The sequence below is a fragment of the Zonotrichia leucophrys genome, chromosome 25 (genome assembly GCF_028769735.1).
Source record: "Zonotrichia leucophrys gambelii isolate GWCS_2022_RI chromosome 25, RI_Zleu_2.0, whole genome shotgun sequence".
Classification (NCBI taxonomy): domain Eukaryota; kingdom Metazoa; phylum Chordata; class Aves; order Passeriformes; family Passerellidae; genus Zonotrichia; species Zonotrichia leucophrys.
In genome coordinates this window covers 3,320,758-3,332,969 of record NC_088194.1, presented here as the reverse complement: position 1 = coordinate 3,332,969, position 12,212 = coordinate 3,320,758, and the positions used below count along the sequence as shown (strand labels likewise).

General features: G+C 53.6%; 2 protein-coding genes and 3 pseudogenes across 4 annotated transcripts; 3 read left to right on the top strand and 2 right to left on the bottom strand.

Annotated features, from left to right (window-relative positions):
* The first annotated feature begins 706 nt into the window (after nt 1-706).
* On the top strand, nt 707-2,503 carry LOC135457787 (scale keratin-like). 3 transcript variants are annotated; one of them, XM_064732554.1, is made up of 2 exons: nt 707-725; nt 2,076-2,503. In XM_064732554.1, the coding sequence occupies exons 1-2, from the start codon at nt 707-709 to the stop codon at nt 2,501-2,503; spliced, it is 447 nt and encodes a 148-aa protein (XP_064588624.1). The 3 variants fall into 3 exon arrangements, with proteins under 3 accessions (XP_064588624.1, XP_064588622.1, XP_064588623.1); XM_064732552.1 differs by lacking the exon at nt 707-725 and adding an exon at nt 1,955-1,977 and having other exon boundaries at nt 2,068-2,503; XM_064732553.1 differs by lacking the exon at nt 707-725 and adding an exon at nt 1,955-1,988 and having other exon boundaries at nt 2,082-2,503.
* Nucleotides 2,504-5,562: 3,059 nt separating this feature from the next.
* Nucleotides 5,563-6,002, bottom strand: LOC135457639 (scale keratin-like; annotated as a pseudogene).
* A 1,051-nt stretch (nt 6,003-7,053) lies between these two features.
* Nucleotides 7,054-7,490, top strand: LOC135457638 (scale keratin-like; annotated as a pseudogene).
* A 1,482-nt stretch (nt 7,491-8,972) lies between these two features.
* LOC135457637 (scale keratin-like) lies at nt 8,973-9,412 on the bottom strand (annotated as a pseudogene).
* A 167-nt stretch (nt 9,413-9,579) lies between these two features.
* On the top strand, nt 9,580-10,767 carry LOC135457636 (scale keratin-like). Its single transcript, XM_064732337.1, has 3 exons — nt 9,580-9,583; nt 9,702-9,730; nt 10,372-10,767. The coding sequence occupies exons 1-3, from the start codon at nt 9,580-9,582 to the stop codon at nt 10,765-10,767; spliced, it is 429 nt and encodes a 142-aa protein (XP_064588407.1).
* Nucleotides 10,768-12,212: the final 1,445 nt, after the last annotated feature.

Below are 12,212 nucleotides of genomic sequence, written 5' to 3'. Positions count from 1 at the left end.
TCTGTGCTGAAAGACACAACAAGGATGGCATTAGCTGCAAGATCCTCTCTGAAAACAAAAGGATTTTATTTCCACTACAGCTAAATTTGGATTTCTCCAATATAGAATCATGGAATGGTTTAAAATTAGCAGGGACCTCAAAGACCCTCTTGTTCCAACCCCTGTCATGGACAGGGACAGCTTTGACTGTCCCAGGTTGATCCAAACCAGCCTTGAACACTTCCAGAGTTGGAACCATCTAGATAAAACATAAATTTGATTATTATTTCAATGTACTCTCTGATTATTTTGAGTTTTCCACTCTAATCCTTAAAATCATAAATATCTCTCCCTTCAGAACTAAACTCAGGTTTAAACTGTGGCTTAAGGGTTGGAAAAAACGTAAGACTTTTCTGGATATTTGTGTCCCCAAACCATTCTAAGAGTTTCATAATTTTTGTAAATGTCTGAGCATAATTGTCTTGTAAGACAGGACAAAAATATTTGGGTGTAAATATCTCAGTACACGGTGTCACCCCAGAAAACTGCCACGAATTCATGAATCATGTTTTAGGATGAAAGATGCACCAATTCCACCCATCAGAGTTCCGGATCAAAGGACCTCGCGTGACGTAAGGCGCCATTTGAAATCAAGAATAAACACAAAGAGCGGCAATTTCATCACTTTGAAGAGCAATCAATACAAAGAAATGTTCTGTGTCAACTAATGAGCTGCTGTGAGCCCTGAGGCAAGTCTGAACCGTATAAAAGCCGTCTCCACCTGGGGTTCTCCCAAACATCTTCCCTTCACTCGTTCTTCTCAACGACTTGGTAAGTCTGGAACTGCTCTTTGCTTCTTCTGGAATTGCTCTTTGCTGCTTTTGGAATCTCTCTTTGCTCTACAATCCAGCCGGGGTGCTGTCTTCCATTGGGAACTCATAGGCAAAATTTTAGGTGAAGAGATAAACCTTGCAAAACCTTTAAGGAAGGCTGCTCTCTGCTTTCGAGGCTGGAGTTCTGTTCCAAACCAAACTGAAAATTTCTTATTACAAAATTCCCTTGGATGTTGGGTTGCCTACACCAGTTGTATCCATAATGTGAAAGGTTCAATGTTTTTTCCTGTCCTCTGTTTGGTTAAATGGGCAACTGGAAATTATTTGGAAAGTTTAAATCTTCCTGTTTCACAAGGAAATGAGTTTAGAGGCAAACCTGCCATTAGATGCAGTTTGTTCTATTCCAAATCAAGTGAAATGCTTTTAATTCAAGATAAATGGGCATGAACACCCCAAGAGACTGGCTTGGAGTAGGACAAAGAGAAGAATTTAGAACTGCTTAAAACGCTCTGTATTAGATTTATTTAAGATTAAAATGGATCTTGGAGGGAACTTAAACAGCTGAAATGTGGAGCGCTGGATTTCCCCAAGTTAATGAGGGCAAATGGTTTGGTGTGAGAAGTTTTCAAGAGTTTGTGGCCCAAAATCAAAATTCTGGGGTGTTAAGCTCATTGTAGGGATCTCAAAGCCCTGATTCAATGTTTGGAAATTTGGGACAATCATCTTTGCAATTCCCTTGTAATGGTCTCATCCAAGAAGCTACTGAGCAAATCTGAACCGACAATGAGTTATAATCCCTGTTTAGACAAGGATCAGCACAAAGGAGATCAGTGGGAATGAGGAGCTGGAGTCATGAAATCCTGAATAACAACAACACACTCTACTCCTGGAGCAGAGTCCCACTCCTTGTTGATCCCCTGACTCACCAAAGTGCCCCAGCAAATCATTTTTGTTCTTACAATTTAAGAACAAATAATTGTTCTTATCCAATTTTCATCTTTAAGAGACATGGGGAAATTCCAGTGCTTCAAAGCTCTCCTGCCTGGGGAAAAGCAGCCAGCTCCAGAGTATTTTTCTCTTTGTAAACAACATCTTGTAATTGCTCCAATCAACTCTTGCAGATCAACCTCCACCCCTGCAAGATGTCCTGCTACGACCTGTGCTCCATGGGTGGCTCCGGCCTCATTGGTTGCTCCGGCCTCATGGGTGGCTCCGGCCTCATGGGTGGCTCCGGCCTCTTCGGTGGCTCCGGCCTCATCGGTGCCGGCGGCGTCCTCCGGCCCCAGCCCCTGGCTGACAGCGGGAACGAGCCGTGCGTCCGCCAGTGCCCCGACTCCACCACCGTGATCCAGCCTCCCGCCGTGGTGGTCACCTTCCCCGGCCCCATCCTCAGCTCCTTCCCGCAGGATTCCGTGGTGGGATCTGCTGGAGCTCCCGTCCTCGCCGCCTCTGGGGCCTCCGGGGCCTTTGGGGGATTTGGCTCTGGGGGTTATGGAGGATTCGGCTCTGGGGGCTATGGGGGTCTGTGGGGCTATGGAGGCTCCTCGCTGGGCTTTGGGGGTCTGGGGTCCTGTGGGGGCTCCTCCCTGGGTTACCGGGGTCTGTATGGCTTTGGGAGATCCTTTGGCTCCTGCGGCTCTCGGTCCTCCCGCTTCGGCCGCTACCGCCGTGGCAGCTGCGGCTCCTGCTAAACCCAAAGGAAAAATCCCTCAGCTCAGCAAACAACACCAGTGGATCCTCACCTGAGCTCCTGAGGATGGGGCAGAGCGTCAGAACTTCACTTCAGACCATGGAGACAGAACTCCTCTAGAAATTCTTCCTTTTGTTTCCTCCTTCCATTGTTCGGTCTCCTCTTCCCCGCCCCTTCCACTGGCCAAATGTGCGGCTCCACCATCCGCTGGCTTCTCCCTGAAACTGCTGCCTCCTGCCACAAGGCTGAGGGAGCAGCCCTAGTGAGGAACAACCTGCTTGTCTTTGCCTCCCGTGTCCTTGTCCGATGCCATCTTCCCTGCCCTTGCAATAAAAAATCCTGCATCCAACACCTGTCTTTGTTTTTTCTGAAAATTCAAGTTTTCCAGAGTGGGATTCCTCCCTGTCAGAACCAGACTGAGATTCTTCAGGTCAGACTTGCAGCTGAGAGTCCTCTCTGCCTCACACTGATTATTCCACTTGTCAGAGTTCCAGTAGTTATTCCAACTTTTTCCATCCAGTTTGGTGCTGGGATAGGGAAATGTCATGTCCCCAAGGCTGCCAGAGCTCAAGGACAGTGGTCTCAGGCACAGGGTGGGATTCCTGGGGTGCCTGTGCAGGGCCAGGAGTTGGACTCAATTCCCGTGTGGCCCTTCCAACCCAGAATATTCCATAGTTTTTTTTTTTAAGTTGTTAATTTAGTGCTGGAATTCCTTTTGATTTAACATCTTCCAGGCAATGTATTAGGAATCATCCAACTGCCTTCAAAGACAGAGCTAAAAAATACCGCCTGAAGTTCTGCCAAAGCACGTTCTGAAAAGGAATGATAGGAGGAAGGAGAACAAAGGGAAACAATTTTTGAGATAGGTATCTGATGAGCAAAGATGAGGCACTACGTTCTCTTTTTTCGTTAATCACTGCCGTGATAAAGCTGCCTCGGGGAAGGTTTGGCTGAACCTGTCAACAGGTGAGGCAAAAAGAACATGGACTGATGCATTAGAGAGGATTTACCTCTTCCTTCACCGGGACTCTCTCAAAGAAATTATCTTGATCTGTGTCAAGGAACAGCAAATCTTATTTTTTACAGGTAATTTCAATATTCTTCCTTGTATTGGACTGGATCTGTCAGATGGCTGTAAGTAATAAATTGAAATCGAAATACGTCCATGGGACCTGTGAATGCTGCTTTTATTTTCACAAAACAAGACAATTTTTATGGGTAAACAAACACTTATTTGAGAATATTTTCACTAAAAAAATCCACAGAATTGTTTAGGTTGGAAAAGAGCTCTGAGACCATCCAAGCTGGATCCCCACCTGGTCACCAAGCCCAACATCCAGGAGTTCCTTGGACATCTCAAGGGACGAGAATTCCAAAACTTCCTGAGCCCCTTCCAAGGTCTGACTGCCCTTTCCAGGAGGAAATTCCCATGTCCAACCTGAACATCCCCTGCTGCATCTCCAAATCTCTCCCCTGGCATGTTCTCCTCTCTCTCCTTGCTTCATCCTCCCTGTCTCCTTTCCTCTCATCCAGCTCCTGGAACAACTTTCCAAAACGCCGATGCTTTTCCCTCCGTTTCTCTTCTGATCTTTGCTTCCACCCACAGCCACCAAGGGGTGCTTGGGTATAAATCATGAGCCCAGCCCAACACCTGAGCTGTGACTGCCAAATTTCACCTGATCCTCTCAGCCTGGCCGTGCCAGGCAGGGAGCAGCCTAATTAACTGTTGTGTCAGACAAGTGCTCAGCCCAAGATAACGCCCCAGAAGAAAGCCATTAGCACTTAGGGAGCAATGATTACACAGCTTTAATTTGGGCTGGATGTCTGCTCCGAGTGAGCTCATGTCTGATTGCCAAACCCAGCAAAGGGCTGACCTTTCTCTCAGTGTCTACTCAGGAGTTACGGGGTGGAGGGAGTTCACCCCATTCATTACTCAAGGATCCCTAAAAACCTCTAATTATTCATCTCCGTTCCTGACATTGGCACATGCTTTGGGAGCCCTGATAACAGGAAGCTGAGTGGCGCTGAGCAGGAGGGAATCAGAGTTTCAGACTGGAAAAACGGGGTGGCTGAACTGCTGGGAGCAGCAGCAACGGAGTGACCATCATGGGACAGGGCAGAGCTGGGTAACTGCTGACTGTGGGGAAAGGAGATGGTGCAATGGCAAGGAAACTTTCCTGTGCCACCTTCCAGGAGTCACCTCAGCATCCCAGGAACCAGGAAGACTCCTACAACATCACTGAGTCCAATCTAGGACCGATCTCCATGTTGTTAACCAGCCCAGGGCACTGAAGATCTCATGCAGTGGAACCATCTCAGCCAACATTGGTTTCAGTGACCATATTCCAAGCAGAGTATCAGACCTCTCAATGGTTAAAATAATTTAATCACAGTGCATAAATAGAATTGCAACACCAGATGGCGCCTCCAAGGAGGGACAAACAAAGGTCACGTTGGGATTTTGAACCCTCAAAGCCTGGAGACATCAGTTCCTGCTGTGATCATGAGTCTGCCAGAGGTCCCTGTGACTTTTACATGCTCTGGAGTGAATACACTGAAAACATGAAGTACCCAAGAGTCATCGTAACATAAGTCAAACTGTAAATCCAAGGGAAAGAGCACACCCAATTTCCCTTTCACTGGAAACATGCCCCTGCCTGTCTGACAGACAGAGTGAATCCAGGAAAATAGATTGGAAGCAATCCTGAGTAAAACAAGGGGTAGAACATGAAGTGATATGAACAAAGCGGAAATCACCTGAACTCTCAATGAGGAAAAAACCGTATGATGCGACCAGGTGAAAAACGGAGGAATCAGAATCAACCCTCAAGGTGATGAGGGAGCAAAATTCCAGAAAAATACACAGAGAGACAGGAATTGAATGCAGGAAAACTTTATTGTACCAAGAAGGGCAGGAAAGGCAGGAAGGGGCATAATGGGCAGGCCGCAGGCAGGCCGGGTGTCACGGGCTGCAGGAGGCCAGGGCAGCTTGTGCAGAGCTCAGCTTCTCCATGCTGGGCTGAGGCGGCACCAGGGCCTTTGGGGCTGTTGCTGGTGGCTCTAGCAGGGCCCGCAGGTGTCCCAGAGCTTCTTGCTGTAGCGGGGCAGGGCGCAAGGGCTGCAGGCGGGAGCAGCGTAGGCTCTGCCAAAGGTGCAGAGGCCCCCCGAGGCCTGGGTGGCGCCGGCGCCGTAGAGGCCGCCCAGCCCCAGGGAGCCGCCAAAGGCCGGTGCTCCGGAGGAGCCCACCACGGCCTGCTGGGGGAAGGAGCTGAGGATGGGGCCGGGGAAGGTGACCACCACGGGCGGGGGCTGGATGAAGGCAGACGAGTCGGGGCACTGGCGGGCGCACAGCTCGTTGCAGCTCTCAGCGATGGGCTGGGGCACAGCCACGCTGGTCCTGGGCACTGGGCACAGCTCAGCGCTGCTCCTGGGTGGGCACAGGTCGTAGCAGGACATCTTGGAGTGGGATGCGAGGGTGCTCTGCAAGAGAGGGCAGCCATGGCAGGAGAGCAGCCCAGGGCAGCAGCGCCCCAGCCACAGGGGCCGGGGCTGGAGCAGGGAGCCGCCAGCAGAAGCGCTGGCACACTTACCCTTGTTCCTGAGGAGGAGAAGGTGGCCAGGGCACTGCTTGCTGCACTCTGGCCCAGGCAGGGCTTTTATAGCAGCCATGGGGATTGCTCAGCTCCAGCCTGGCCAATCTGCACAGGGGACACTCCCTGCTGCTGCTGCTGCTGCTGCTGCTGCTGCTGCTGCTGCTGCTGCTGCTGCTGACACCAGGGCTGTGCGGCCCCTGCCCCTCCCTGAGTCAGCATCCCCCAGGTGCCAGCCCAGCACATCCCGCTGCCCAAGTGATCTTGTCCTTCCTGCCATGTCAGATCCTTGATAGCCGGGATGGCACCAAGGGCTCCAGGATCACATTTAATGGTCCAAAGGGGCAGGGCCGGTATGGAATCAGCCTGGCCCAGATGGACATCTCTGCTCTTTGGCCTAAGATGATCAGGCCTGACGGCAGAAAGCTTTGTTCCCAGTGTCATGGAAGCCCCTGGGTAATGACTGCTGGAAGATGGCGTGTGATTCTGCTGGGCTCTACTGTGATGCAGAGATGTTCTCCATCCTGAGAGCTTCTGCCATTCCTGACCCACACGATCCAGCTGCTGACAGGTGTCCCTCTAACCTAAGTGCCATCCCGGCTATCAAGGATCTGACGTGGCAGGAAGGACAAGATCACTTGGGCAGCGGGATGTGCTGGGCTGGCACCTGGGGGATGCTGACTCAGGGAGGGGCAGGGGCTGCACAGCCCTGGTGTCAGCAGCAGCAGCAGCAGCAGCAGCAGCAGGGAGTGTCCCCTGTGCAGATTGGCCAGACTGGAGCTGAACAATGCCGGGGCTGCTATAAAAGCCCTGCCTGGGCCAGAGTGCAGCAAGCAGTGCCCTGGCCACCTTCTCCTCCTCAGGAACAAGGGTAAGTGTGCCAGCGCTTCTGCTGGCGGCTCCCTGCTCCAGCCCCGGCCCCTGTGGCTGGGGCGCTGCTGCCCTGGGCTGCTCTCCTGCCATGGCTGCCCTCTCTTGCAGAGCACCCTCGCATCCCACTCCAAGATGTCCTGCTACGACCTGTGCCCACCCAGGAGCAGCGCTGACCTGTGTCCACCCAAGACCAGTGTGGCTGTGCCCCAGCCCATCGCTGAGAGCTGCAACGAGCTGTGCGCCCGCCAGTGCCCCGACTCGTCTGCCTTCATCCAGCCCCCGCCCGTGGTGGTCACCTTCCCCGGCCCCATCCTCAGCTCCTTCCCCCAGCAGGCCGTGGTGGGCTCCTCCGGAGCACCGGCCTTTGGCGGCTCCCTGGGGCTGGGCGGCCTCTACGGCGCCGGCGCCACCCAGGCCTCGGGGGGCCTCTGCACCTTTGGCAGAGCCTACGCTGCTCCCGCCTGCAGCCCTTGCGCCCTGCCCCGCTACAGCAAGAAGCTCTGGGACACCTGCGGGCCCTGCTAGAGCCACCAGCAACAGCCCCAAAGGCCCTGGTGCCGCCTCAGCCCAGCCTGGAGAAGCTGAGCTCTGCACAAGCTGCCCTGGCCTCCTGCAGCCTGTGACACCCGGCCTGCCTGCGGCCTGCCCACCCTCCCTCTTCCTGCCACTCCTGGCTTTCTTGGTACAATAAAGTTTTCCTGCATCCAATTTCTGTCTCTTTGCCTCCTTTTCTGGAGTCATTAATCCCCCTGGGGATGGGGCCGTTCCAACATTGTGAGGGGAAATAATGCTGCTGGCATGGCCAAAGGGCATGGAGAATGGAAGGGGACTGGGAATGTTAAACAGAAGTGGGGATAGAACCTTGCATATTGATATGGGGATGGAAATTAAATTGGAGCTGTCCGAGAAGTGGAAGACGGACACCGTTGGGAAAGGTTAAGCTTAGGAGGTGGTGAAAGGGAAGAAGACAGTGAAGAAGACAGAGATGGAAATGGACATGAGAAAATGGACAAGAATAAGAAGGAAATATATGTATAAGAAGATGAGTAGCAGTTAGAATAATGAAATAGGAATGAAAGATAAACATAGAAAGAAATACAAAAAGAGAATTGTAAACAGAAAAACACAAGGAGAAAGAGACAGAGAACAAGAAAAAGAAAGTCAAAGACAAAGAAAATTGCAATGATAAATACAAAGACAATGGCAAAGACAAAGACTAAGACCAAGACAAAGACAAGAAGAGAAGACACTGACAAGGACAAAGGTGAAGATGAGGACAAAGGCGAAGACAAAGGCAAAGACAAAAACGCAATGGAATTTAAAGTAGAAGCCATAAGGACCAGTAGGCACTTCATTTGATATCCGCCCCAAGTTGCTCCACAGGGCCATGAAACAACAAGGGGCTGGCACCATGGCAGTCTTTGCGTCTACATGGCTCCCTGTCACTCAGAAAAATGCTTCTCTTCCACCGATTGATTGGAGGTCCATAAAGTACCATGGATTTAAACTTCTACAAACAGGAGTTGACGGCCTTCTGAAATGTTCTTGGACCTTTGCTGCTGTGTGTGCTGAGAGCTGCCAGGGCTGAGGGATCTGCCCAAAGACAGATCTGCCGGGCAAATACGGTAGTGAGAGATTGCCTTGGCTGGGCTTGCCGTGCCCATGGGCGGGCCAGGAAAGTTCTGCCCTCTACCCTGAACCCTGACAGTAACAACAGAGAAGCTGCAGTTGGATGCAGGATTGTTTTATTTCAAGTACAGCAAAGAACAGACAAGAGAAAGACACACTAGGCACAGGCTGGATCTCTCCACACGCTTCCTGGGAGCTGCTCTTCCAGGCTGGGCTGCGGCAAGGGGCTGCTGCCAAGAGGAGCAAGAGGCCGGAGGGATCATGCAGGAATTGGGAATGTGGGCACAGTCAGGAGCAAGGAGGGGGAGAGGGGCAGGTGACGTGAACAAGGAGGAGGAGCAAGGCTAAGGCAGTCTAGGGGCTGTTGAGGTGCTGAATCTAGCAGGGCCCGCAGGTGTTCCAGAGCTTCTTGCTGTAGCGGGGCAGGGCGCAAGGGCTGCAGGCGGGAGCAGCGTAGGCTCTGCCAAAGGTGCAGAGGCCCCCCGAGGCCTGGGTGGCGCCGGCACCGTAGAGGCCGCCCAGCCCCAGGGAGCCGCCAAAGGCCGGTGCTCCGGAGGAGCCCACCACGGCCTGCTGGGGGAAGGAGCTGAGGATGGGGCCGGGGAAGGTGACCACCACGGGCGGGGGCTGGATGAAGGCAGACGAGTCGGGGCACTGGCGGGCGCACAGCTCGTTGCAGCTCTCAGCGATGGGCTGGGGCACAGCCACGCTGGTCCTGGGCACTGGGCACAGCTCAGCGCTGCTCCTGGGTGGGCACAGGTCGTAGCAGGACATCTTGGAGTGGGATGCGAGGGTGCTCTGCAAGAGAGGGCAGCCATGGCAGGAGAGCAGCCCAGGGCAGCAGCGCCCCAGCCACAGGGGCCGGGGCTGGAGCAGGGAGCCGCCAGCAGAAGCGCTGGCACACTTACCCTTGTTCCTGAGGAGGAGAAGGTGGCCAGGGCACTGCTTGCTGCACTCTGGCCCAGGCAGGGCTTTTATAGCAACCATGGGCATTGCTCAGCTCCAGCCTGGCCAATCTGCACAGGGGACACTCCCTGCTGCTGCTGCTGCTGCTGCTGACACCAGGGCTGTGCGGCCCCTGCCCCTCCCTGAGTCAGCATCCCCCAGGTGCCAGCCCAGCACATCCTACTGCTCAAGTGATTTTGTCCTTCCTGCCACTTCACATTCTTGATAAGCAAAATGGCACCCTGGAATGGGCTCCAGGGATATCTTTAATTGTCCAAAGGGGTGGGGCAGGGCTGGAATCAGCCTAGGCCAGATGGACATCGCTGCTCTTTACTCTATGAAGATCAGGCCTGACTGGACAAGCCTTTGAACTCAGCCATGCCGAACCTCCAGTGCTCCGAGGGCATTCCTGGACCCCATTCCTGGGTGCCATCTATGCTATCAAGTCCCTGACGTGTCAGGAAGGCCAAGATAACTTGGGCAATAGGAGGTGCTGGGCTGGCACCTGGGGGATGCTGACTCAGGGAGGGGCAGGGGCCGCACAGCCCTGGTGTCAGCAGCAGCAGCAGCAGGGAGTGTCCCCTGTGCAGATTGGCCAGGCTGGAGCTGAGCAATGCCCATGGTTGCTATAAAAGCCCTGCCTGGGCCAGAGTGCAGCAAGCAGTGCCCTGGCCACCTTCTCCTCCTCGGGAACAAGGGTAAGTGTGCCAGTGCTTCTGCTGGCGGCTCCCTGCTCCAGCCCCGGCCCCTGTGGCTGGGGCGCTGCTGCCCTGGGCTGCTCTCCTGCCATGGCTGCCCTCTCTTGCAGAGCACCCTCGCATCCCACTCCAAGATGTCCTGCTACGACCTGTGCCCACCCAGGAGCAGCGCTGACCTGTGCCCAGTGCCCAGGACCAGCGTGGCTGTGCCCCAGCCCATCGCTGAGAGCTGCAACGAGCTGTGCGCCCGCCAGTGCCCCGACTCGTCTGCCTTCATCCAGCCCCCGCCCGTGGTGGTCACCTTCCCCGGCCCCATCCTCAGCTCCTTCCCCCAGCAGGCCGTGGTGGGCTCCTCCGGAGCACCGGCCTTTGGCGGCTCCCTGGGGCTGGGCGGCCTCTACGGCGCCGGCGCCACCCAGGCCTCGGGGGGCCTCTGCACCTTTGGCAGAGCCTACGCTGCTCCCGCCTGCAGCCCTTGCGCCCTGCCCCGCTACAGCAAGAAGCTCTGGGACACCTGCGGGCCCTGCTAGAGCCACCAGCAACAGCCCCAAAGGCCCTGGTGCCGCCTCAGCCCAGCCTGGAGAAGCTGAGCTCTGCACAAGCTGCCCTGGCCTCCTGCAGCCCGTGACACCCGGCCTGCCTCCGGCCTGACCACCCTCCCTCTCCCTGCCTCTCCTGCCCTTCTTGGTACAATAAAGTTTTCCTGCATCCAATTCCTGTCTCTTTGCCTCCTTTCCCAAAACATGTAAGTGTGCAGACAGGAGGAGTTCCAAGAGTGGGAGGGGAAATGGTGTTGGGGATTGTCAGGTCAGTGGAAGACTGAGGGGAAGGTGATGGACATGAGGAATGGGGACAGAGGACAGCAATGTGGGCAAGAAAATTGGACTAAAATGGAGTCAGAATCAAAAGATATCCAATGTTGGGAAGAAGTTTGGTTAGAAAAAGGAGGAGAAGGAGGAGAAGGAGGAGAAGGAGGAGAAGGAGGAGAAGGACGAAAAAGAGAAGGGGAAGGTGAAGTGGGATGATTGGCAGAAGAACAAGAAAGAGGAGAAGGAGGAAAAGAAGAGGAAAGAGAATGAAAAGTAGAAAGACAAGAGGAAGTAGAAGAAGGAGAAGAAGAAAGAGAAGATGGGAAACCCGGATTTGGACAAATATAAAGATGAGAGACTAAGACGTAGCAGGGAGAGGAGAAGGATTCGATGACAAGGAAATTTAATGTACAGGGAAGAGTAATGGTGAAGTCTCTCTTTGACTTCAGTCCCAGATCCTTTAGCAGAGCCATGGTTGCACAGAGGGGCAGGTGTTCTGGTAGCCTTTGCCCAGGAATGGCTCCAAGCTCTGTCGCCAACCCCACCACTCGCCAACACAACTGTACATGTGTAAGAGCTCCTGGTCCCAAGGCCAGCAAGTTGGAGGATCTATCTGTCTTCAGGCAGAATGCTCGGAATGCCTTGTCCTTGTGCTTGTCCTTCTCCTTCTTATTCTCCTTCTCCTTCACCTTCTCCTTCATCTTTTCCCCCTTCTTCTCCTTCTCCTCCTACTCCTCCCTCTAATTCTTTTCCTGTGTCTTATTCTCCTTCTCCTAGTTCTGTCTCTCCTCACATCTCTGGCTCCCAAAATTCTCCTTCGTGTCCTTCCACTTCCATACTGATTTCAATTTAATCTCCACTTCAACCTCCGTGACCCTCCGCATCTTCTGTTTAACCTTCCGCGTCCTCTTGGATTTTCCATTGCCAGTGGCAACCCTAGCATCACCAATTCCCCTGCCACACTTGGAACAGCCCCAGTCCAAGGGATCTTCATTACTCCAGAAAAGGAGGCAAAGAAACAGGAATTGGATGCAGGAAAACTTTATTGTACCAACAAGGGCAGGAGAGGCAGGGAGAGGGAGGGTGGTCAGGCCGGAGGCAAGCCAGGTGTCACGGGCTGCAGGAGGCCAGGGCAGCTTGTGCAGAGCTCAGCTTCTCCATGCTGG

What these genes read in the sequence shown, in the direction of transcription:
- LOC135457636 (XM_064732337.1), top strand. An exon ending in CAGCACATCCTACTGCTCAA is followed by an intron (nt 9,731 to 10,371) that starts GTGATTTTGTCC and finishes TCCCACTCCAAG; the next exon opens with ATGTCCTGCTACGACCTGTG.
- LOC135457787 (XM_064732552.1), top strand. Translation starts at nt 1,955, where the DNA reads ATGTCCTGCTACGACCTGTGCTC. An exon ending in TCCTGCTACGACCTGTGCTC is followed by an intron (nt 1,978 to 2,067) that starts CATGGGTGGCTC and finishes TGGCTCCGGCCT; the next exon opens with CATCGGTGCCGGCGGCGTCC.